Consider the following 27,655-nt stretch of genomic DNA (forward strand, 5'->3'; position numbering starts at 1 on the left):
TTGGTTTCCAAAATTAGAATATTTTGTTCAGCATTCTAAGATATTCCTACTTAATCATTTATTTTTAAAAGACTTTTTATAAAAAATAAGTTCGCTTTGTACTTTACTATAAATATTTCCAGTTTATCTTTAAAAAATAGTTTTCATGTAAACCTTCAACTATATAAGTTTTGATTCTTCAGAATCTATAAATACACAATGATTTACAATATTCAAACTATTTATTTTTACATAATTTCAAATATTGCGTTCCATTTGTAAAGAGCTTGTTAAAGTTGAGAATATCCTTATATTGATATTTTTTTGTTCAAGCTGTTTCAGTTATACTCGCTTTTTTCAGAGTTTTCGTTCTTCCACAGAAGTAATCTTCTATTTCTTGTAACGTTCTTCCTTTAGTTTCCGGCAAGAAGACGTAGAAGAATGCCATTCCTGTAATTCAATCATAAATTTAAATTCGGACCCAATATATATCCTTTTGGAACCCCAAAATATCATTTATATCATTTAGATATAATTTTAAAAACTAAACTGAACTGTTTATTTTCTGGATACATACCGGCAATAGATATAGCACCATACAAGCCGAAGGCGCCGTAATCATTAAGCGAATGCTTTAGATAGGGGAAGGTTTTGACGACGGAGAATATCGACAAGTGCGCGGCGCACGTCGTCATTCCTCCCACGATGCCTCGAACCTGCAGAATTACATCTAATTAGGTTTTATTAAGAACCAAATTGGCGTTAGACATAATCTTTGCTTCGTGCAAGCCCACCTGGCTAGGTATAACCTACGCATCACATATTCTACCGCCAAACAGAAACAGTTAATGTGTTCTTGTTTCAAGGGTGAGAGTGCTTGTATAACTACAGGCACAAGCGTTGTGGATGCAAGATATAGTTAATATCATAGTGGTGGTGCCCACTTACTTTTGTTATGTACAATATGATGGTTTGTAGCTAAGTCACGCTGTCTCAAATTCGTTTGGATACAACTGTGTTATATCCAAACTAATTTGAGATTATTGATTTGAATGTGATGATTTATTAATTTGAATTGGACAAATTTAGGTTTCTGACAATTATTATATTTAAAAGTTATATAATTATGTCATAATTTGCATTTCGCACATACTTAAAGGTTACCTATAAAAGTGTATATAAGGGTACAAATAAAAATATATATGAGAACATAAAACAGTTATAACAGTTATAAAAAAATCCTATTCACTTTAAGTAGGGCTTGAGTATTTTTTTCTTTTAATGATTTATACGCGCCTATAAATTTTTAACAGCAATGAAACTTCTATCAATCGGTGATAAGGGGTTTTGTGCATTCCCGTATGTTTGAACCGACTCACTTGTATCACCAAAAAAAAACTGTAATGATTTGATATGATAACTGTAAAGCTTTTATGTATGTCTTTTATACCCACACAGAAGAGACATAACACCTTATGCTCCTAGGTCGGCAGCTCCGTGATGATCTAAGAATTAACTTATTTATTGTACTAATTAATATTTTATGTAAATTTCTTAATATTTTTATCAACAAATTATAAAAATATATTGGTGACTCAGTGAATAGATTCACGTGACTCTTAATATGTGGTGGAAACATTGTGATGAAACATACATGCGTCGGATGAAATTCTGCCAAACCTGTATCCAAAACCCATATCGGAGCAACGTCATAGAATAAGTTCCAAGCCTCAAGAGAAGAGGGAGCTTTAGTTGAGAAGTGAGACATAACGGCCTCTTACTTTACTTTTATTTTATAATAAGTTTTCATAATAAATACCTGAGTAGGATAGACTTCACCGATCATTATCCAGGGCACGATGAGGTAGCCCAGGGTGCAGAATATAGTGAAACAGTAGATGCTGGCGACTGGGATCCACGAGTTTTGTGTTGGAAGGTGATTATCCTTCCAGTATTGAATGTAATAGAGGTATACTGAGAGCGTTATCATTGTACTGCCACAGCCGAGAGCTGAAATTATATTTTGATTCAATTGAAAATCTTTGCAAATAGAAATTTGTTTATATTATTGAAAGAATTGTATAGATCTTACACGTTATAATAAAAATTTTATTTTTTATGTATTTTTTTATCGGAATAAGGTATATTATTTATATAAATATTTATTATAAATGATATTTTCTCTATAATTTACAATTACATAATAATGATTGATTTCAAATGCTTGAAATACGTGTTTTTATTTTATATAAGATCAGATTAACTAAAAGATTATTTACCAGAAACAAATGTGAGCGGTCGTCGCCCACATCGCCTGCAGAGGATACAGCCGACTACGGTGAATATGACGCGGAGGATTCCCATCGAGATCGTCAACCAATATTTGTCTAAGGTTGCACCGGATGTCTAAAAAGAGCGAATCAAACTTTAGATAGAACAATAGTAAAAAATAAATTAAAGCCAGCTAATTAAAAATAGAATGATGTTCTCGTAATTTTACTAAACTACTGATAAATGAGGATTAAAGTAAAAAAATATTTAACTTAAAGCAGCACTCGTGTTATCAGTTGCTTTTAATTGGTAACACGATTATTCTTTAACCACATTCACGTTCTTATTAGATCAAAAATATCAAATATCTAAATACATCATCACACATAAATATAAAGGCAATATATTTGGCGTTAGTTGCTCGGATTTTTAATAAACAATACGTCTGGGTCACATTTATGATATAATTTTCAAAACTAACTTTCTCCAATAAACCAATTAATACACATTAAATATTCTATATCTAGAATCTGAATGGTTTCCAAGAACAGTAGATGTGTAAATATTACTAACCTCGAAAACTTCAACGGCGTAAAACGTGATAGTGTTGACACCACACCATTGGTAGATGAAGAAATACAGCGCAAGGATTCCAAAAGGCTTGAGTGTGGACGGAGATAGTAACGCTTTCAATATTTCCTTTGGCGTTTTTAATCTAAAAGAGGTTTTACATATGAAGGTCAACATTTACATATCGTTGGATAATAATATTATTTCGAAATAAAATTAGCATAATTGACAAAAAAACTGATCGCCGGTCAGCTAGAATATTTATATAACATGATTTTAAAAAACAACCAACTAACTCGAAACTAACCACAGAACAAAATGGTAAAATATCAGAAAGTGCTTCAATGACGTGACTGTGTGTTCTTACAGAATTACTCTGCAGATTCAAGTGTTAAGTCCGACAGGCGAACAAGAGTAAAAAAATATCCTTTGTTATTGCAAGTAAGATTTATCTAATACTTGAAATATAACGTACCTACTTTATGATGACATTATCTATAAATAACATTACTATGTAATTTAATGCTTTATCTTTTCTCTAGACATGTCTAGTATTATATAAAGTCATTCTTTATGACATACAAGATTATTCTTAAAAACTACGTATATAAATATCATATTTGTTTTATAAATAAAAGTTTTAAACAATACTTTTGAAAAATTTGTTTTTAAATTTTGACATAATTTTACTAGATATCTCGTAATAACGAATATTATGAATGGTCTTAAAAACCATAACCAGCCATGATTTAAAAAGAAAATATTTCATGACGTTGTCTATGAACGTGTCATGAACCAATTATCGTGACAGGTGTAACGCCCGTTAATAACTTTGGTAAACAAACGTATTAGGAAAAACAAAACAATAACAAGTATTGTTTACTGCAAATATGTAAATTGTATTAAGGATTCGACGTCATGAAGTAAACATTACGGCTTACTTCCTAGACTAGACTAGACACACTTGAATAATACAACAGCTGATCGGAAAAATAGATGCTTTATATTACGCACATGTAAAAAAATGTATTTCTTTAATTTTATATGTAAATGAATAATGTTGGATCGAATTATTGTTTATCTATCGTTTAAAATTCCAAAATCAAAATTAGTGCGAATGAAAAAACATTAGTAATTTACTATAATAGTATATTTATACTTAGTTTAAAAGTATGTTAATTACGAAACAAACGCTATTTAAACAAAGCAGTTTACTTACGGTTCAACGTGATTCTTCTCTTTAAAGGATTTCATCTTCTGAATTTCATCCTGAAGGTTGCAAGTCGAGCCTCTTAGTTTCGCGAGCGACGTTTCAGCTTTATCCGGCTTGTCTTGAGTTAAGAGATAGTTGGGCGTTTCTGGCAGCAGTGTCATTCCCAAGAGAGATACAATAGGTATTATTGCACTCACTCCCGCTAATATGTTCCAGGACGTTACACTGCCTATCACGTACTGAAATCAAATTTCGTTCCCAAGTCGTTATGCACATAATATTAATTAAAGATAATTAAGGTTGTTGTAAATATCATTGTATATAAGAACCAAAGATTGCATTGATGGGACAGGCAAATGTACCACCTACTGGTGAATGATCATCATTAACGTTATATTTTTACATTAACAGCCTGTAAAATTCCCACTGCTGAGCTTAGGCCTCCTCTCCCTTTGAGGAGAAGGTTTGGGGCTTATTCCACCACGCTGCTCCAATGCGTGTTGGTGGAATACACAAGTGGCAGAATTTCGTTGCAATTAGACACATGCAGGTTTCCTCACGATGTTTTCTTTCACCGCCGAGCACGAGATGAATTTTAAACACAAATTAGGCATATGAAAATTCAATGGTCATCACCGTCCGTCACATTGGGATTTAAGATGTTATGTCCCTTTCGCTGGTTTTTACACTGACTAGCTCACTCACAATTCAAACCTGAACACAATTGTATGAAGTATTGCTATTTAGCGGTGAAAAATCAACCAAGAAGGGCTAGCACAAAGCCCTAAAACAAAGTTGAAGTGGATCAATCTATGGTTGTTCATTGTTGATTTCATGCTTGGTGCTTGAGTCGCAGATATTTTTATTGTTATTTTAAAGAATATTGTAGTAAATTGCAGGAATGATTAATCGACTGATTGTCAAAATAATATTCCTTATCAAATATTTTCATATGCCGGAATGTAAATTTGTTATTCATTTTTGTAAGAAAACTTCAACAAGTATTTCGTGTGGCTTTTTTTTCGATCTATCGAATGGTACGTGCTGTAAACTCTTTAGTTTTATTTATTCTCATAACAAATATGTTTTCTGATAGTAAAAAATCGGAAAAACTGCAACAGTGACAAACAAAGTGTATTGTTAAAGGTTGCTAACCGAGGAATCGCAATAGTTTACTCCCACTATCAGAATTCTAAGATACTATGTATGCTTGTTTTAAAATAACAAAAGAAAACACTTATTCATGTATACATATATATATTAGGTATTGAATTACAATATAATAAAATATTACTAGACTTTATCTATACACTATTATTATTATATGCAGATCATATATTATCTCCCGACTGTGTTGTACTAATGACTAACTTATAGACTTCTGATCTCATGATCCGAAAGTCAAACCCCGGGTCCGAAAATGAAAGAGATGTTGGGTTTTTTTATTAAGAGCTCAGACTTAGAATGTTAACAATGTTTCAGCCTTATGCCTCTAATTAATCTTGAGGTAAGCCGATGAACCAGCACTTGGACTTTTTACGGTCATATCGGATTTGTTTTCCCATCCGTTACGAGAGTGAGATAATAAAGAATATTATTTTAATTTCACATATAATTATTCGCAATAATGACATGTCTTGCACAGTTCGCTACTCTCCCTTAAGAATAACATCAGAGGGATATATATCCCTATCCCTCTATCCCTCTGACTGTAGAGGTCTACCAGTCTTATAATACATTAGTCTCAATATGTTGCTAACCGAATATAAGATAGCTCTATTTGCTATCAACAATCTGTACAAAGGGACAAAAGATATGCACACCTCAACCTCAATGCCGAAACCATTAAGTTTACTTTACAGAAACTTAATTGATCTCAGTTAATTATAAACTTTAAAACGAAATAAAATTTAATAAAAGGAAGAATATTGATTAATGTAATTCAATGAGTAATATCGGTGATTTTTTTTTAATTTCTGTTTAATTTGAAAAGGTATTAAAAGTCAAGAGAAAGTGCAAACGATAGTAATTGCAACCATAAGCATCCCAAGGCTCATTATTACATACTTCCGCCGTCGTATCGTGTCGTGTAGTTATCTAATAATGTTGGGTAAACGCCGTACACGGCAGTTATTGTTTGCATCGCTGACAATTCTAATTTTACACGAATAAACATGCTTGCCGTTCAATTACCGTTTATCAATGTTTGAAATGTTTACCGCGACCGTATACAAGCGCCTATTGACACTGGCGGGGCATTCATTAGTCTAATTTTCTATGACAATATTTTTAACATCAACTTCACAAATTGGATTCTAAATATTGAAATGGTATTTAAATTAAAACGTATATTTACTAACATTATAAAAGCGAAAGTAATTATATCTGTTACGCTATTACGGTTAAACAACTGAACCGATTTTAATGAAACATTAAAGTCGAAGCGAGCTTTAACCTCAAAAAAAAGACATGACCGAAACACGCAGTTCGAACCGCTGGGGAAAAGTACTATATTATAAAATTCAGAATACTATAATACCAATCAAAAATTGATAATGGGGTTAAACAATTTATAAATGTTTTGCTGCATCACTTACGACTTAATCTCTTACTCTTAGCTAGATAGTTTTAGGTACTCAAAATTTGTATGTATGTATGTATGTATGTATAAGCAAAATTTATGACGATTGGTTGAGTGGTAAAAGCGTGAATGCGCAACACAAAAACAAAATTACTTTTACATGAATTACATAGTTATTTATATATTTTAAACTATTATACCTACTTAATTATGTGTTATGAATTGCTATATATGTACTTGTGGATTCAATATTATGTAATTTATATTAATCGATCACACGTGATGATTAAATAATCAATATTGTTGAGCATATTTTAAATTATAATTATAGTTATAAATAAATCATATGAAAACTTGTAAGCCATGTATATAATTATATAAATTCCACTGAAGCCTTATTATACAGTATTTCAATGTATGATAATTCATAATCTTTCCGTTATACGGTATACACGACGTAATATTTGCCGACTGTCACTTTTTCAATGGATTACGTTTTACAAATAGTCCATAAATCATTTTGATCGATTATGTTTATGTTAAAAACAGAATTAAACTTCCTATGATAGCTTGTTTTTTTGTCCTACGAGCAAATCTCTCCTTCATATTCGTATTATGCTTTGTATTGCGTTACGAGTTTACGACCAACAAAAGAAAAACTTTATTTAATTCAAAAGTCAATTCAACCTTCCTGCAAGGTGTTCGCTTCTATCATAAAATAAATACTAAATGTATTTTCTTATTTTAATAAAATTAATAAAATTAAAATAAGAAAATACATTTAGTATTTTAAATACTTTTCTTATTTTAATTTTATTAAATTTAATTGTACGTTAAATGTAAACCTGAAGATAAAAAATATTAATAAAAAAGACATATTGCCTAGTAAGTAGTAAGGTTTTATAGGTGATAAAATACTTCTTAGAAATCGTTGATTATCATGCAACATTATTTAATTAGCTCGGTTAAAAGAACCGGGGTATTAAACTATTTGTTACTTTAAATTTACTGTAATCTACTAAAATCATTGGCGATTTGAAGATTCAATAGTTGTCTATCTTGCCTAGTTAAATGCTATATTTCATTGTACTATTTGACTTTTAAATTTCATAGATTCAACTTTATAACATAGCTATTTGCGATATCTAAAAATTACATAATGATTATCTATTTTGTCAAATAAACCGTGTACCGAACACACAGACTAAGAGATTCCATGCGCACACATTTAAATTTTACTATACATGTTTTACTATACTAAACACCAATGAGAAATATTAAATACAGTAAATTAAATGCTTGTGGAATGTAACCTAACAATATTGAATGAATGATTTATATATTGTTAACCAAAAGACCATATATATGACAATTCTATTATTTTGCTATTTGCACTTAAATAGAATTGGACTATTGTAATATTAGTTGATATAGAAACGTAAGAACGTCGTAGTACTGGTTAACTCGTGTAACACCTATATAGTTATTTAATATGTGGACATTTATAGTAAAAGAAATTAATGCAAAGAATGGAACTTATATCATTTACCAATGTGACATAAACAAAAAGGAATTGGTCGAATTACGTCCAAATAAAATTAAGCTTATAGATAAATAGCAAATAAGAGGCCGTCATTCTAGCAAGAGCCGAGATGGCCTAGTGGTTAGAACGCGTGCATCTTAACCGATGATTTCGGGTTCAAACCCAGGCAGGCACCACTGAATTTTCATGTGCTTAATTTGTGTTTATAATTCATCTCGTGCTCGGCGGTAAAGGAAAACATCGTGAGGAAACCTGCATGTGTCTTATTTCAACGAAATTCTGCCACATGTGTATTCCGCCAACCAGCATTGGAGCAGCGTGGTGGAATATGCTCCAAACCTTCTCCTCAAAGGGAGAGGAGGCCTTTAGCCCAGCAGTGGGAAAATTTACAGGCTGCTAATGCATTCTAGCAATATTAAAAAACGAATCATATATTCATTATGTAATTAAGTATAATTAAAAAGGTTTCCTAAAAAATTAAATTTCTTTACTAACTCTAGTTGAGAATGAAATACTTGAGAACGGTTACCATCCAGACAAAGCTAAACAAAGCCCTGCAACCGATAAAAATATATTATTTAATATTTAATTAATTAATTCCTTGTGTAACGAGATTACAGATCAAGTGCTTACAAATAATTTCTATGTATACAAACATAATGTTTAAAAGAGTTGTCTATAAATTATTACGCAATTAACAGATAGATGAAAAATTATCAATGAAGACTAACAATATAATTGTATCTAGTAATAATTTATCATTAATTGAATAATTTATTATTTTGACACTTGGCACGCAGAGATAATTTCTGTATTATCAAATGAAGATTGTATTTAAAAAAAGTTTGTTTATAACGATGTCTATTATTAAAATATATTTATTTTACTGAGAGGAAGGTTTCATGCAAGCCACAGGGGTGTTAGTTACCTTATCAGTTATTCACCCCCTACATATCAATATTTTTATTGGTAGCACATTGACAGTCTTATACTGCTTAGATAGATAGACTTGCTATGATTTTCAAACGAATACGTGAGAAAGAGATCTGTATGCTTTAAACCATATCTTGTATACAATAAAACAGCAAATATATTCCGTTAGAAAGAAATTGACATTCGATGCTCGATTCAAACGTTAAATAATTTATCTTTTAAGCATGACATAATTGTGATCAATATCGCATGTTAGTTTCTGATATTTATTCGTTCGAGATTATTCCACATTTCGCTCCACTGCAAGTGTGATTGTCGAAATACCTCGCACTAGGATGCGACGGCGGAGACTACGTCCGTCTGTATCCGAATGTAATATTATGTAATTAAGTGATCTATGAATAAACATTGGTAATGCAATCTGCATTTCTCAATTTAGACTGCCATCGATACACTAGCGAGACGTAAATTGAAGTCTATTTGCTATTCAGGTGCGTGAAAGTAGAATGTCTGCCAAGTTGCATAATAAAAAAAAATGCTAGAAATTTTTCCATTGGATTTCAATTCTATGTATTAAAGTTGAGTTAAAATTATGAAAATTATATAAAAAAACAATTATAAAAAAAAATCAACAAATGTCGATGCCGAAAACTATATTATTTGAATTATTAATAAAACTGTTTTAAACACACACACACAAGTATGAATAAATAGGTAACTAAGATTTTGATACTTTTCAAAGTCAAGTACGTACTTGTATCAAAACTCCAGTAGAAACTCCTACAGAGGCCATGGCTCCAAGCATCCCTCTCAAATGCGGTTGGGAAACTTCACAGGTATACACTCTCGCTGGAGCGCCCACCATACCAGATCCAAAACCTACGAGTAACCTGCCTGTGGAAAAAATCAAATTTATATATAAATATAAAGCAATACAAACCTTAACCGAAGATTGTCGATATAAATCCAGGTAACTATCACAGAATTTTCATGCTCCGTAAAGTACCAAAGTTAATAATTCGCCTGTGTTCGCCGAGAAAATCTACATGTGTTCTATAAAATTTTATCACATTAATCGGAACAGCTTGATGGAATAAGCCCAAAGCTACTCGCCAAAAAGGAAAGGGAGGCCTTTGACCATGAGATATTTACAGACTATTGCATATTAATGCAGGTACAGTCTAAAATAACAGCCTTACCTAAATAAATCATGGGGACATTCTGTGCACAAGCTATTAGGATCCAGCCCATAATAAGTGGCACTTCCGTGATGATAAGTGTGCGTCTGCGGCCGATTGCGTCCATGAGGTAGCCACTGATGATGCACCCGATGGGCGTCCCGACTGAACTTAAACTAGCTGGAAAGATTATTTGATATTGTAAAAAAAAATCAACATATATTTTTCGAACTCTGTTCATTAGCTTGGCTTGCTTTTTTGGGTTGGTTTTGCTCGTAACTTGATATATAGATCGCTTATAAAAATAGGAAATTAATTCTGGATATTTTTATTACATTTGGCTGTAATTTTAAGTAAAAGAGATGTACATAATTTTTTTTGGTTAGTAATGCTTTGATGAGGTCAAAAATGGTTATGGTAATATTTGTTACACTGCTGCTAATACAATAAAACTTACCAATCCAACTTGCTTCATTTTCCGTAATCTGAATGCTTGAATCGGCCGCTTTTAATTGTGGCAACGCTGTTGCCGAAAATCCAAATGCCATGCCTGTATTGATGGTTCCCAAATTGGCGACGAATGACGCCATTATCTGCTTAAATGCCTTTCCTCTACCCTCTTTACCAGGTTTAACAGTTTTTCCTGGTAAAGGAGTCTTGGTAATGATGGGTGAAGTCCCATTTTGTAAAAATGGTGTAGAGTCATTCCTGAAAACATGAAAATTTAATATTTTTAAATCAGGTTTAGAACAAAGTTTTAAAGGTGATTAATTATTCCCTTAATGAATATGATGAATTCTGTATTCCCTATGATAGTGATAGTTTTCGTTTTACGGAAACGCTACATATGTAGATGATTTAGAAATATAAATACATATAACCTTTTGTATAACGCGTATGTAAGGTCCAGTTTGGAATTTGCTTCAATTGCTTGGAATCCATAATATTCAAAGTATATTATGGCTATCGAAAAAGTACAGAATACATTTATTAGAAGATTAACGCGCAAATTTGGGTCCAATTCTGTTAATAAACTTTATATTTTGTCGCTTGAGAAACGCAGAGAATGCAAAGATCAGGTTTTTCTTTATAAAATTATATATAACTTTATCGACTCAATGTACTTAGTTAACAACATTAATATCAAATTTCCACATGCCTCTGCCCGTTCAAAACAAACCTTCTATGTGCCGATATGTAAACTAACTATTCCAAAAATCGCTTTTTGGTAAGAGCATGTGCTAATTATAATAAATATTATAGTAATGTTGATATATTTAACGTTAATCTGTTTAAGTTCTTACGAGTCTTAAAAAACGCTATTTATCATTAATGTTATTTGAAGCTTATTGTTTTGTGTCTTCTTTTTTTTGTTAATCTTGGAATAATTCATGTTTGATAACCTTATTTCATATACTTTGATAATATTTTACTTTTATTACTTTTAGTTCACTTCATGTTTTAATGCAACAGTGGAAACTTTTTTTGGCATATGTTAGAATTATTTTGGTATTAATTTTATGTATTGTATATGCTGTATGTTTCCCTAAAATAAATAAAATAAAATAAAAAATAAATAAAAATAAAATGATTTAAAATTCGGTTTAACTTTGTCCGCGTTTGGCGAAGTTTTATTTAAAATAAATTAGTACGTTTGCTTTATACAAAACAATTTCAATAAATTTCGAACAATTTGTTAGAGACCTAGCCTTAGTTATGTCCAAATAGGAACATTATTTGAGATAAGCTTGTTAATATACAACACTAACACTGTTTTTAAAGACCGTCTTTAGGGTTATCGTCCAATGTCTTTGCGATAAGCATATTAAATGGATCATCAAACTATCAAGTATTTAATTTAAGTTTTAGATTATTTTTCAGTCATTTGTTTAGAGAATGTTTTCAATAATTTACTAATTAGATATGTCTATATACAAGCATTCTACAAAATTATTAAAATTAAACACCAGTTCCGGTTTTTTTTAACATTATCGCTATACTAAGTTTAATATACAATATCTAATATTTTAATAGCGTAACCCGATTTTTGTCCTAGTGATTATAGTGCGATAGCTGCACGTTCGAAGAAGATCGGTTAAGGTCTTATTTGGAAGACTCCGAAGTAGTGCAGAAAATTAAAGAGGATTATTGATTGTAATTTACTAAATTGATACGATTTAACAAAGACTTAATTTTAGAGAGCGGAAACAAGTTACTGGCCGGGTATAGAGCGGCGCTATAGCTGTATAAAAAATAAAAATATATAAAACGTGCGAACAGATGTCGTCAGTTTACAATGAAATTAAATCAAAACAAGACCTCATAGGTTTCGAAGTTCCTAAAAATCTGTTGTATATAGGCGAAATTTCGCGGGCGGCCTACTTGTATAACTTACAACGTATACAACAAGATCAAAATAGAGACAGTCTTGTTACATTGACACATGGGATTCAATTGTTATTTTACTTCACAAATTAAATTATAAAATCAAGAACAACAAATAACTATCGTGCGTCAAATACAAAAAGACTCATTATATTATTTTATCATTAAACAATGTAGTACTAATTAAAACGCTTTAAAAATAAATGTTTTACTTACTAACAAAAAGTAGAACACTTATTAATTGATAAAGTTAAAAATATCAACAGAAATTAATTGTATACACAAATATCTTATCCAGGAATGACAATACAGACTCTAAATTAAATATTCAACAGTTTCATCAAATATATAACATAATTATAATTGTGATAGCAATATAAAGTTCAAGTTCTATTCAACAAAACACTGTTTATTAATAGTAATTAATATTATCTCATGTTTATTTACAACACGTGCTGATAGGCCGGTCATTGTTTGCCGTCCATTCGAAATGTCAATGACTGAACAAATAAACAATGAGAAAAATTATCTTCACATCTAATTACTATTAGATAATTGAACGTTTAATTGATAGTTTTTAATTACTCGGCAACTAATCGGCAATTGTTTATATATTCACAAATAATTATTGTAATCGAAACTCGTTATTATTCGATAATATAATAATTGATAGGTTTCATTAATCTTTATTAACTATTATTAACTTTACTATTGTAAGTTAGCACTGACTGTCTCGTTGGTCTAGTCTATCTAACTAAATATAAGGCTGCAGAACCCGAGGTCTTGGATTCACCCCCAGTTTGGGCTGATAAAAAAATATTGAGTTCTTCAATCAAATATTTCTCAGTAACAGCCCGGAGTCTGGCAGTTCGAAGTGTGTACAATCCAGTGCCTCGTAAATCACGTGAAGCGGATCGCCCTGCGCTGAACTCTTTACGGTCGTGTCGGATGTGCCGTCTCATTAGATTATGAGAGTACCTGTGTTTGCGCACACAATTGTACTCTATTATATGCCCTGCGTAGTTAGCTAGTCTCCTTTGAAATTGGGCACCGTTGCCATAACCAGTCAGGGCGACATTATTATTAATTAACAGTACAGGTCAAAAAATATATATTGGTAATTTCGTTTTATAAAATATAAACTCGAAACTGTTTTACATTTTACTAATAAACTATTTGTATTACTAGGTATTTGAGAGGTTATTCAGTGATTAATTAATCACTCCTATTACATACTTATAAACTTGAAATATTGCAAGTTATGACGGCATTCTTTTCCTATTTACTAAATATCTCGTAAAAACGTCATACCAAAGTCTAAAATCATGAATATCATATGTAATGCAATTAACTAACTCATGCTAAATATATAAATACGTGATGTATAAATTTTGCAAGCATATACGCTATTTAATGTTTTTATTTACACTGTTTAAAATCTTTTTGAGTAGAATCATTATCACTTCAAGCTTTGTATGTACTACGGTTTAATATCATAAATTACCACTATTCATATTATTTTTTTCCAGTTTAACAAAGAGCTGTTATCACAAGCTTGTTAATTTTTTTGAATACCCTTTTTATTAACTGCTTATCCTCTATTCGTTACAGGAAATCATTATTCATAAAAAATATCTTATTAAAAACCATGGTACTTTTTGTAGAGATGTAGAACTTTATAAAATGAGTTTATTTATCACACAGCTTTCAAGAAAAAAAAATTATAGTTTCCTTCAGAATTAAACCATTCGTTTTAAACAGACTCGTATAATAAATATATTCACCAATAAAAAGGAGGGTTCCACTATTGATGAATTCAAGATGATTGACGCGTAAAATTAGTTTACGTAGAATTAAAAGGTAACATTGTTACTTAACTCTGGGTTGCCATTGAAAAATTTTAAACGGAAAAATACATTATGTTTTTACGGACTCAAATCAAGATTTGACTCTATTACTAGATATGCATCCTTATAAACTACTTGACTATATAAAGCTATGAATAGGAATGTGCTAAATAATAACGATACTAAATATTCACAGAATAAAATAATTAGGTAAGTACCTATTTAATTGATATAATTTTTACTCATTCAAGGTATCCACGTAAATGTAACAAATGATATTTAAATTTATATAATGACTGTTATTTTAGTATTGAGACAAAATGGATGCTCAATAACTTAATTTAAAACCATATAAAGATGTTATACTGAACATAACAGACCTTATATAAAGCTCACTAGGAATTGACAATTTGAGTAGACAAAGTGACTAGAGCTGTTAATGATAGTTAAATAAATGAATGTGTACAACTGTAGATAGACCGTGTCATAACTTATATGTATTTCAATACTAAAAATAGAATAACACATACATGATAGATATACAGGATAACACATAAATACCACTATCCAGTGTTTAATTGCATTGGTATATAATGGTTGTCAATTTTATTTACTTATTACTTTAATTGTCAATAAAAATAAATTGTTAACAGTAGTGGATTCTATTTAACTCTATTTGGAATATTATGTTACCCTACAACAGGACAAAATTAAATAGACATAATGATATTATAATTTTTTTTATCCCGCTGAGTTTCTTTCGCCGATTCTCCTCAAGACCGGGGTTTTATTTCCGAACCGGTGGTAGATTGAAATTCAATAAGCAAATTTAACGTTTTCTGTATTGTACGAAGATTTTGACATATTCATTTGTTTTTGTACGTTACGTATACAACTAAATACAAATATTATATGATTTCAATTGACATTGTGTTTCAGTTTCATGCAAATATTATTATAAATATTATTAATAAATAAACTATATTATATACACGATATCTAAATGTAATAAAATATATTTATTATAAATAATGAATCACAATTTTATAGTCTAAACGACCGCAGATTTTATAGGAATAAAAGCGATTTAAAGCGCTATAAAAATTATACAACTTATACTAGGACAAGGTTTTAAGAAGCATCTCTATTTATATCCACAATGCAGGTTGACATTGTTATTTTTACTATTAATTAATAATTCAAATGTTGCTACCTTGTAAAAGTAATTACTAATAACTCTTAATGATCATTTTGTCGCTGAATATTTCATTTCAGATAAATTATTTTAATTTATGGAAACGTGATAATGAGATAACGGTAAGTGGTCACCTTCGAATAGACATTAGTAATGAAAGACATAACTAAGAGATTTAAGACGTTGTGTCCCTTATATGTCTACAATTACATTGGCAAGTATTACTACTTATTGCGGTACAGTAAATGTTGAGACAGAACTGCAGATCCTAACATTAATAATATGATATCTAACATTGAATATTGTTATAATTGCGACGGTTTATTTGTATGGATAGTTGTAATGGAAGATGAACTCAACAATGCTTCAACAGAGGAGCGGATTGTACTAGTTATACAGAAACAAAACAATAACATCATTTAAATCGAATTCATGCCGAGCGAATCGGATGACCACATGTGACATTATTATAAATAATGATATTATTGTATTCATTTTAGAATATACCTACATATTGTGCATATTCTAATAATGTCTGTCGTGAATGAATGAATGAATGAATGGGGTTGCCGTATAGGCGACAGATTGAGTTTTCTTTGTAAAATTTCCTCAGCGATGATACACATGTGAAATTACATTAGTCATATGATAAACTGATATTTTCTCGTGCAATATTTATTCTATACAGCATAATACACATCTATAATCTTAACGTATTTACATTTTACTTATGTTATTAGAAAATATTAAACAGATCCGAAGAGTTTATTATGGATAGAGAAACCACAAATAAAAGGATAGTACTATCTATCGACACTGCTGAAATTATTTTAATAAAAAACAATTAAGAATTTATCTTTTATCCTTTTGTACCATGTATAGGACTTTTCTAACTCAAATTCTTATTATATAGTTTTGGAACAAAACATTTTTTCTTATCATATCATTATAAAAAAAAAATAAGCAGTTTTTAATTATTATTTTTTTTACAGTTGTCTTGATTCACTAGGTCTACAACCTAATCGCAAGTTTAGTAAATATTTAAACAAAATAGAGACGTTGTATTATCAGTAACATATTTAATATTTCGTGTTATCGTCAGTTAGTAAATATTTGGATACACCGAAAATACCATCACGATATTATAACGGTGCGCGATTTAGTTAACACGACACTTGTTTTAAGTCTATTATTTTTAAACGCTAACAGTATTTGTCGGGTTATTATTATAATCTATGGTTAAAATAAATATATTTCAAATAGTATTCAAATGCAATATTGCGATAATTGTTATCTGAAATAGAGATAAACTGAATCAAACCCGGTCTATAAAAACAGACAATCTGCGTTTCTTTATAAATACCTACATGTAATTGAGTTATGTTATCTGTTCCCATTATACAATCACATTTTATTGTTTGGTTGTGGTTCTGTTCTCTGTACATTTGAATATTTTAACTAAAAATATTCGTTTCGAAGCCTTGTTCAGTAAGGAGCAACTGTTTTTTTTTTTTAATTAGAGTATATTCTCCTTCCCCGTCACATTAAGTTGAATCAATTGTTACTTTTTTTTTTATTTACTTTGTTCGTTCGAATTTAGAATATTTAACCGCAACAACTAAACTAAATAATAAGTACAGCGTTAATAATATCAAGCTTGGATAGAATACAGGGTTAAATTTTATGTATTTGTATTTATTAATTATTTTATAAATCGCCTGTTTTCTTCTATTGAAGTGAGTTTTGTGACCATGAATTATGAACGAATCATGTTCGTTCGTAATTGATGGTGATCTGACATATACTTTGGGGTATGCATTAAAGTGCATTTTTTGTGGTCAAATATAATTTTAACAATTAGAATGGGTTTTAGATAAGCCCCATGGTTTTACTATTGGCTATTACTCGATAGTAAGCCTGAGGAGGCCCGCTTGGGTAGGTACTACCACCTAGTCATTATATATTTTGCCCCCTCTGTTAGTTGTATGTCTTGAAGGGTGTTCGTGTAACTACAGGCACCAGTAACATCTTAGTTCTACGGGTTAGTCGCATTTGCGATGTAGGGAATTGTTAAAATTTTCTACCCCGCAATGTCTATGGGCGATGATGACCATTAAATATTAGTTGGCCTATTTATCCTTTCGTCTTCCAAGCTAAAAAATGTACTGTTTTATTAATAACAAAAAATACTTATATTATTTTGGCATTATAAGATCGTTCTTAGATCTTTTGCTTTGTGCAAAGGATCTGTGGAGCAGAACATGTTTTAAGGCTATCTTAGAAAATTTATATTTTGATATACATAAGAATACTAGATATATTACTAGTTATTAAGTGTATACGTCAACATCATAACCAGATCTCAACCGGTTAATATCATTAATGTTAACACTCAATGTAATCTTATGACATTGGAATAATATAAAATATCCTGTATATTATATTCATATTCCATAAGAATTCTTCGTCAAATAAAATTTTGAAGTTTGACGCTGCAAATAAAAGCCTCAGCTCAAATTTTGTGTCGAAAAAATATAAAGTTGGTGAGTTCTGTTAATTTTCAAATTCAGTTTCATACCCCGGCACCAGAATTCAGATGCGGTTGGGCTTGTCTAGTTACTGATATTATGTATTCCACCTTAATAAATTACGTTTTTGTTCCACTTACTATACAAAAGAAAAATCAGAAAATAGACATAAAATATAAATCTAATTAACCCAACATTATTTCATTACAACAAAAGGTTATAACATCCATACAAAACTTCGAAAAAAAGTGTTTAGGGTCAAGATGCTAAGTTTTCTTACCAACAACTTTACCTTGGAAAATCTTTTAAAAATCGTTACTTAAGCTATTCACTAGGGCTCGAACTGTATAAAATTTCATCAAAACAAAAATACTACTGCTAATTTTTTTTTGTTGGTATATCGCCTTAACGCTTTTACTCCGCATCATACAGATCTTTATTTACATCAAGGTTAGGAAATAATTTTCAACAGACCCTATTTACAGAATAACTAAGAAGAAAGATAGAAACGCTTCAAAGGGAAGCGACGGGAACACCAAAATTACGTCCATTACCAATTATTGTCCTAATGGGCCATAGACAAGAATTCAAGCGTAGGACCGATATAATTAAACAACGGAGTACCATAAGCAATCACCAATTATAAGCGAAAAACAGTAAGCCAACGAGGAAAACATACACATAAAAAATATCCTTATTTTTTAATATGTATTATAAATATTAGTAAATATATATATATATATATATATATATATATATATATATATATATATATATATATATATATATATATATAATTAATATAAACATCATAAACTTTTATGAACATATTTTTACCATCCTCAAGTCCTATTTAAATTGTGGAGTGGCTCTTTAAGACAAAATTGATAACTTAGATAGTAGATAGATTTTCCGACCTGAAATTAGGTTCTCTGAAACTTTTACGCCGTGAAAAATAACGATAAATATTGAACTATGTATATACACGACTGTAACCACAACATCGCATCACCAACCTAAGTTAGCGCAGCCATTCTTGACTAAATTTTGATCAAATAACTTAGATCGGTGATAACATTTTGTCCTTCCAGCTGTCCTTAAAATGATGAATTACTCAATAATTTAACTAACGTGATTATTACGCTAAACTTATCATAAAATTTAATACTTTTACCTTTTTAGATCTTATATAATCTAGTTATAGTAAATAATAAATATTTACACACAAAAAACATATTTTATGAAAAAATAAACTTGCGTAACCCAACCTTATATATACTTATAATATAAAAATGTATCTACCTATAGGACCAGAAGCAATATTTCGAATATAAACCAGTAAAATACCATAAACTCTAAACCGTAAATCCTAAGCTGGAGCATGCACGTTGCCGCATTTAAAACTACCCACTATTGAAGCCTCCCTTACCGACACCTGAAAAAAACTTACATAGAACCATAATTTCGCACGTCTTCATCTTCAAAAGTCTGCGATTCACCTGCATTGCACCTGCTATAATAATTGTCAATAAGTTACATTTTGAACAAAGATTATCAAGACCAAAAATTGACAGGTTGCAAAAATAATTGTTAATGGTATTCTGGGTAATGGAGTTCTCGTTTCAAGAAATCCTTGGTGCTGAATTTACTTAAGAATTTCTTAACAAGCAATTAAAAAATAAGTTATAAATAAAACAAAGATAAAGAATACAAAATTATTTCCACTTCCTACATAAGATATCTCTTATTTTAAGGCCTTGTGTGTTAACGATATAAACTCCTCCGAAATTAAAAAATATAGCTTTTACTATAATCCTGTAATATACTCTTTACAAATATAATTATAAATAAACTTATTGAAGTAAATTACTTTCTAAGAGAGTTGTAACCTTATTATTCGAAAATTTTCCTCAAACTTGACATTGAATCTGATTGCTTCCTCGCATTCATTGGGCTTCAAGGGTTATCTATCACGTCACAGCGGTTGTTACCCAATGATTTATGGCTATCAAATTAAGCGTATTTATTAGAATACAGACCAAGCCCGAATTTATGTATGTCATTTTTATACACTAATCGTTATTTAATAAAATCCTAATTACTTATAATATACAAAATATAAGATATTTTCTATTTAGATAAAATCGGCCTATTCTTTTTCCAAATTTTACGACTACCGTTTAATACGTTATAAGGCATTTTTTTTAAGGCATGAGAGCAATAAATAAATTTCACTCTCATGAACGAAATAAAATTTTATTTATACACCAATTAATAATAATTACTCATTTGATAAAATTCAGAAACCCGAAATAACCAGTTAATGCTTAGACTCATCTTTGGTATTAAGCGCATGTGTAACAGTCACATGATTCTTATCTCGCCACAAAACAAATAAATATATGCATACTTTGACGATGATTACGAACAACATCGAATATTAAAAAATTACAGGACAATAAAAGATCGTTTGAGCATGTTTCCAAACTATGCTTTTTTTCCATTTGCTGGTGAAACATTTGGATCTCGGAGTAGTAGTGCAAAATGCTTCATTAAAAGTATAACACCTCGGCTTATTGCCTCCATTGGTGACAGTGCAGGCAATTTAAGTGGTGATATTTAAGTACTTCATCGTAATAATTCCCTAGAGCAATTATTGTTTTACGAGTAAGTAAACTATGATGATAGCCTTCTAAAATTGTAGTGTATCGGCGTATGCGCAAACAATGCACTCGGCATTCTCTAAATCATTTTCTATCACGAGCGGCGGGGTCTAAATTGACTTGTACTGGCAACATTTTGAACAAAATATGTACATATATCGACCCAACCTTGAAACCAAGGACCTCAGGTATTGAGTCTTATAAGTTAACCACTAGTCTAACGAGGTATTAGAAAGTAAAAATAAGAAGAATAACTTCACTATTATTTTATAATTTTTATCGAAGCTAAATAAATAGAAAACGAAATATTTAAATCTTATCTAACAATATGAAAAGGAAATGAATTATTACTTAGTCGTGTTGACACATAATTACACCGGTTAACAGTGTCTCAACAGTCTTTGAGAACCACACAAACAATTAAAAATACATATATAGCTCAAAAATGTAAATTACAGCTCTTTGTATATCATTGGACTCATTTAAATTTTGATGAAAGAACTGAAAAATGTTGTCAATCCATGAATCATGAGTACATCCTTTTGGCACAACGACAGGTGTTATTTGAAGGTTGTCACACCCGGTCGTGCACGTGCACGCAACTAATTTTCTTTTAAATTTCAACGTTCTGACTTCTATAAGTAGATTTTTTAAACGGTAAGATGGATGCCAAAATTGAAATGTCCATGCCGAGTGCATCGGATATATCGTCAACTAAATATTCCCACGAATAAATTGTTCTTGATAAAAACGATACGAATAAGGTACATTTGAAAATAAAATACCCGTTTTTCACTTTATACTAAGATTTAAAGACATTTAATTTTAAGCTCATTACATCTTAAAGCTTCAAACAAAATTGATTTGTCACTTTTGTAAAAATAAAATCGTTCATCCCATGCCCTTCGGTGAAGGAAAACGTCGCGGTAAAAACTTACAAAAGACAAAAGAAATTTTGGCACACGTTCCAAACCTTTTGCTCAATACCTTTATATTATCTATATATTACAAAAATACTTTATAGGAATTATTATTATGTAATTTTTAAGCCTGTCTTTGTATAATATAAGAAAATAAGTAATTCCTATATTCACTACTTGATATTTGAATCGTAACGCGTGCCAATTGTTTACATTTCCTACAATAAAATATCAAAGTCCAATCGTATAATAAGATGCATTATCCAGATTAATTCGTCACAACACTGTCATTACCTGTTACCGTGGTCTTTTGATGTTACGATTGATAAGATAAGCTTGATATTATGATAATGAAGGTATATACAGAGGCAGTTGTCACTCTCATCTAGCATGATCATCACATGCAGTATTTGTATATAATAAATTCGTTCCAATTGATTAAAGTACTGATAAAAATCTACTGATACATTTTTATTGGAGAGATAATGTTCATCATATTTATATTACCTTTAAGCTGTTTTACGCTACTTATTTTGAAAGACAGAAAAACAAATACAGTGTAAGAAATTTAATCCTATACGCATTGTAGTTTTTGTGCCTACATTTACTTGTATGTTACGTAAAAAAATGCTTGTATTGACAAATTCACATTATCAGCCTTATCAAAAATTTAAGTCTTAAGAATAATGTAGCATATAATCTCGGTACAGAACAATGACTTGTACATTTAAAACATTCGAAAAGTTTAAAAATATATTGTCCTTATATGACATTTTGATTTCAAGTGTTAGAGTCTCGGTACACTTGTCTATAAGATCGATCTAGGTGGCAGAGTCTAGATTTAGTTTATCACCCAAAAAAAATTGGACCATTGGTCAGAATACAGTTCTAAATTCCTGAATATATTCAACTAAGTCTTTTAATTAATTTGTTAAGATCATCTAATAAATTAATCACGTGGCACCTCTTTTATAATACGATACAGTAAAATTACAATAGTTTTTCATTATTTACTCGATAAACATTTAAAATAATTAGTTAAAGTCCGAATATTGAATGTAAACAATGTCGTCATCTGCGCAGAAATTAATACGATAGTACGTATGTCTGTACGCAAACACAGGTGCTCTTTCTATTCCATGACCGTCATAGTATTTGTATGGCGATCCGAAAATCCTTACGATTTTCCGAGGCCCAAGAATGTATCTCTGCCAACATCATAACTGAGTTTAATTTAACTTCATAAATATCCAACAACTTTCTTTCCTGGTGCGAACTGCAGCAGGAGATTGACGAGACAACGGTCTAGTAGTTTTAGTATTGTAAGTTTACTAGATAAAGTTATTCATAAAAATATATGTCAAGAAGTTCTCAGCAGCAGGGAGTTATAATAATATGTATATCGTATTACACTAACCTAATAGCTATTACTCTAACCAACTTTCAACATGTGTCGAGTCCAAAGTTAAGCAATGTAAAATAAAAACAATTATTACCAAAAAACGTATGCTCGTAATACTCCCAAAAACTTAAATACTCGAAACTATTTCGAGAAGAATAAATTGACAAAATAACTTCTGTCATATTATGACGTATATTCATAAAAAAGTTTTAAAATGTCTATGGCCATTGGCTTAAGTCTCCTGTCTGTTTGAGTCGATGGTTTCATACTTATTCCAAAGCGATATTCCACTACAAGTTGTTAAATATCAACGATTTTTATTCGACACATTCAGGTTTTCTCAAGATGTTTTCCTTCACCGCTGAGAACGAGATAAAGTAAAAACACGAATTAAGCATCGAAAAATTCAATGGTGCTTGCCCGGTTTGAACCCGCAACATTCACTCAATTGAGGTAAGATTCACAAGTTCTGTCACCTCGGTCTAGAAGAATGGAATACTTTGTACATATGACATGTTTAGAACTCAACGTTAAGATTAATTTATATTCTTCTAATAATACACAGGTCACGTGGCGATGTCGTGACAAATCAGATTTGGAAAAGCTAAATTTCTTATTTATGATTTTGGCAACACCTCGACACCAATAAATAAAACGAGTCGTATAAATGTATCGTTTGTTAAATTTTCAACGCAACAACGTAGACTTTGCGATAAATTATATTTTCCTGCATGCAGGCACAAATGCAACTCATATATATCGTGTTCGCGTAACTTCTTATATATTTATTTGAATTTCATCAGAGTATATAAAGTAAATATTTTTCATCAAATACAAGAAACCAGTTAAGACCAAATTGCCTATATTTAGAAACAAAGAAAATACTTAAAATTTAAAACAAAATCTTTAAATTTTATTTAATGTCGAATAACTTTTATAAATTTTGCACGTTAAAATTTACTGTGTGCAATTCAAGTAGCGATCCAAAAGGCAATTATTTTTTAAATTAGTACAAAACGCTGAAACATTAACACTAAAACAAAAAGATTGACCTAGCACTCGGCGCACGAGTGCAAAGACAAACAGCTGGCGATAAGCCAACAACCTCAACCTTGCACTCTTAGCTCAAATAATACGTAACTTATGGTTATAAGAAATTTACACGCCATTTATAGATCGACTGATTTTTTTTTTTTGGATGTAATTGATTTTTTTATTTATAGATGCCGCCTGCTATTTTGTTAATTTAATTTTTCTTTGTATTCGATTTTCATAATTTTAACAGTTAACTAATAAAAATGAATACTTGAAATAATGAATCAATAAGCAAAAATATTCTGAAAATAATTTAAAATGTTCGAAATATTCGGGCATCTAAGGCTGCGTCTCAACACCAATACGCGTCGTAGTGACAGAAGATTAAGAAAACTTAATTAGTAGAATAAATAAAACTCGATAAAATATTTTGTAATTATTAGACTTTCTGAAGACATTAAAAAGTACAGAAATTTCCAACTATTATAGTGGAAATTAATTGATTGCAAACGTACTAAGCACCAATTTAACGTTAAAATAATCAAATCTTCCTTAAAGTGTTTTTTAGAATGTTAAAACCTCTTTGTTTGTTGAATATGCAATACAGGCCAAAAATATTTGGCGTGTTTATTCCGTATATATGATAAGGAAGGATGTAGGACTATAAGCGTTCTATAGCGAAATAAACATTATATGTTTGTTAGTTTAGCATTTATACTTTTTATTTCTTCAATGATCATCTTTGCAGTGGTATCGAAACTGTCCATTCCATTTTCGCTCTGACATTTAAAATATTTATTTCAGTCTGGCCCCATCTTCTCGTCTGCTGTGATTCAAAATAATACTTTACGATAAATATGTATAGTTATAAACTGTATTTGATAATAATTGTTTACGTTAAACTAAATAAATGAGATTTATTTAATTATAATCTTAATTCTATCTTTTAAGAAATTGGCACTGTCAATTAACAAAAAACATATTCAGAAAATAATTATTGCAAATAAAAATCAAGATGGTGGCAAAGGTCCACCTCTAAACGTTTCAAGTCACATAAAATGTTTAAAAACGATGGTTGGTTTTTTCTTCTCAATATTTTATTTTTAACTAATAGTTTATCTATATCTATAAATAGTATAAAGCAAAGTCACATCTGCCTCTGCCTGCATCTCCGGTATTTTTTCTAAGTCACTCAATGTTTATTAACATGATATTAATTAATAGAAAGTGCGATAAACTAGGAAGGTTTGTATATATAGTTTGGAAATATGGCTAAAATATTACGATCTTTTGTCCAAAAACTGTTTTCGGGCGCTTACATGGCTAACGTCGGTTAAGCCTTTGGAGTATTAGAAAATTATAGGTCCAAAATTCCGCAAAAGTATGTGTCTACCTTTTTAGGTACCTACAATTCGATATAGTAAAACTTTTTATATATTACAAAATTACTTTTACTGATTTTATATATATAATATATGAATCAGTTTAAGTTTGCACGTAAATTACTAAAGGTATTCTGTAATAACCTTTAAACGTCCCACGGCTAGGTAAAGCCTCTTCTTTATAAAAAGTCTTAGTCGCATAATATTGTGACACATGTATATGAAACCATTAGGCACTAGTATTCATTTACAAAAAAAAAACATTACAAAAAATAAATGAATGTTTACAAATAAAATCCAGAAGATTCATAAATAAAAGACGAGATTTCTGCTATTAAAATAAGTTATTTAAATAATTAATCAATAACTTACACAAGTCCTTATAAATATTTTATTAATTTTATTTGGAACTCGCGTGCTTCTTAACGGTAAGCACAAAAATGACACTTGATATTCCGGTTATATCGAAATAAATTCAGACCTAAGCATAGTCTACAAACGCATGTATAAAAAGAAAAAAAAACAAATATGTTTTTGTTTGGTGATATATAAAAAAGAAACAAATCTAATACCTAAAAATGAGTTACTATTTTTTTTTAAATCCATCTACCATCTACATATGGTATCTTTAAAAAATAAGTGAGTAATGAGTGGCTGTTTGGTGGATAAAATTATAGTAGTAGTAGTACACTTAACAAGAATTTAAATTACATTTTAGAAACTGGCCCAAGCATAACCCGTGCAATACCTGCTTAAACTGGCTAGAGGCCTGTCTAAGTTTTTTAATGCATATTCGTAAACATGATTAAGCATTTATATGCACTGGAAAACATTTTAACGATCATTATTGAATACTAGGTAAACTTACATCAAAGACAATAAAATACAAGTACATACGTAAAGTCAATATTGCATAATTACGCGAAACTATTAACATAACAATTTATATTAGTACGAGATTACTTATTAATAAAAATAAGTAAAGATCGCAAATATCCCAAAGCTAGGCAAAGGCTTGTTCTTCTCTAGAGGTGAAAGTTGTGTGTATATGTAGAGTTTTAATTCATTAAAAAAAGTTCCGTTATTTTCGTATATATTGGAATATATATTTTTTTGTATTATAATCTTTAAACAACATAAAAAAAAGAAAACAAAACAAATATATCATTATTATATTAACGAACCTGTCATCAGATTTACCATTTATAAGTACAGAATCATTCCAATTTGTATATTTTATGATAAACATTTAAACAGATCCTAAATTCCAGTTTCATTATCACCGAAACCTACATAATTAAATACACTAATTAATTAGTTGTTTGTAGTTAATAATTTGTTGTTTTAAAATAGTTCATTCAAAACAATTTGTGTTTTCTTTACGTATTGTTTAATGATATCTATTAATAAATAAAATAATATATAGAGCATTGTTAAAATGTACTTCATTTAAAGCGATTAGGATGTCTTAGCACTATAATAAGTAAACACATTACTTGTTTTCAAAAAACAATTGAAAAAAATATTCTCTTTTCATACTTACTTTTCGTCTGCCATTTTATAAATTTTTAATAGCTATAAAAATAATAGTTCGATACAATATCACAGTGTATGATAAAAAAAATATTTAAGTTATATCACATAATTCTATCACTTTTTCAGTCACTATATTTATTTTTTATGCGGCGCGATATATTTAATGCATTTTTAATCAACATGCGCGTCCTGTCCCTCCGACGGCTACATATGTACTGGATCTATGGGCATGCTTTCCTGCATATATGGATGTTTTTCCGCGCAAACTATTTCGAACGAAAGCACGACAATGTGACATCTTCGAGTTTTCCCGCCAATATCATTCACGTGTTTTGCGCTCTTTACGTAGGAGCATAGACCAGAAAACAAATAATTGTTAAGCAAATAAATTTTGAGGGTGTGTACGTGTGAAAAGTAAATCGCGTTATTAGGAAGCTGGTGATAATTATTTTTGTTGGACATCATAACATCAATAAGAAAATTTAAACGTCACC

The 27,655-nt window shown here is 30.1% G+C and overlaps 1 protein-coding gene across 2 annotated transcripts; it reads right to left on the minus strand.

Annotated features, from left to right (window-relative positions):
- Positions 1-72: 72 nt before the first annotated feature.
- LOC125064266 (facilitated trehalose transporter Tret1-like) lies at positions 73-27,378 on the minus strand. Of its 2 annotated transcripts, none has more exons than XM_047671219.1 (10): positions 27,169-27,378; positions 10,726-10,976; positions 10,290-10,448; positions 9,845-9,984; positions 4,040-4,272; positions 2,824-2,965; positions 2,259-2,385; positions 1,799-1,989; positions 557-695; positions 73-429 (listed from the first exon to the last, which is right to left on the minus strand). In XM_047671219.1, the coding sequence occupies exons 1-10, from the start codon at positions 27,180-27,182 to the stop codon at positions 308-310; spliced, it is 1,518 nt and encodes a 505-aa protein (XP_047527175.1). In that variant the 5' UTR covers positions 27,183-27,378; the 3' UTR covers positions 73-307. The 2 variants fall into 2 exon arrangements, with proteins under 2 accessions (XP_047527175.1, XP_047527176.1); XM_047671220.1 differs by lacking the exon at positions 27,169-27,378 and adding an exon at positions 12,309-12,327 and having other exon boundaries at positions 75-429.
- Positions 27,379-27,655: the final 277 nt, after the last annotated feature.

This window comes from Vanessa atalanta, chromosome 5 (assembly GCF_905147765.1).
Source record: "Vanessa atalanta chromosome 5, ilVanAtal1.2, whole genome shotgun sequence".
Classification (NCBI taxonomy): domain Eukaryota; kingdom Metazoa; phylum Arthropoda; class Insecta; order Lepidoptera; family Nymphalidae; genus Vanessa; species Vanessa atalanta.

Bases quoted from the DNA above. Each gene is read 5' to 3' on its own strand.
- LOC125064266 (XM_047671219.1), bottom strand. The intron at 9,985-10,289 runs GTAAGGCTGTTA...TTTTTTCCACAG, and splicing joins TGTCCCCATGATTTATTTAG to GCAGGTTACTCGTAGGTTTT. The intron at 2,386-2,823 runs GTTAGTAATATT...CGCTCTTTTTAG, and splicing joins ACGCCGTTGAAGTTTTCGAG to ACATCCGGTGCAACCTTAGA.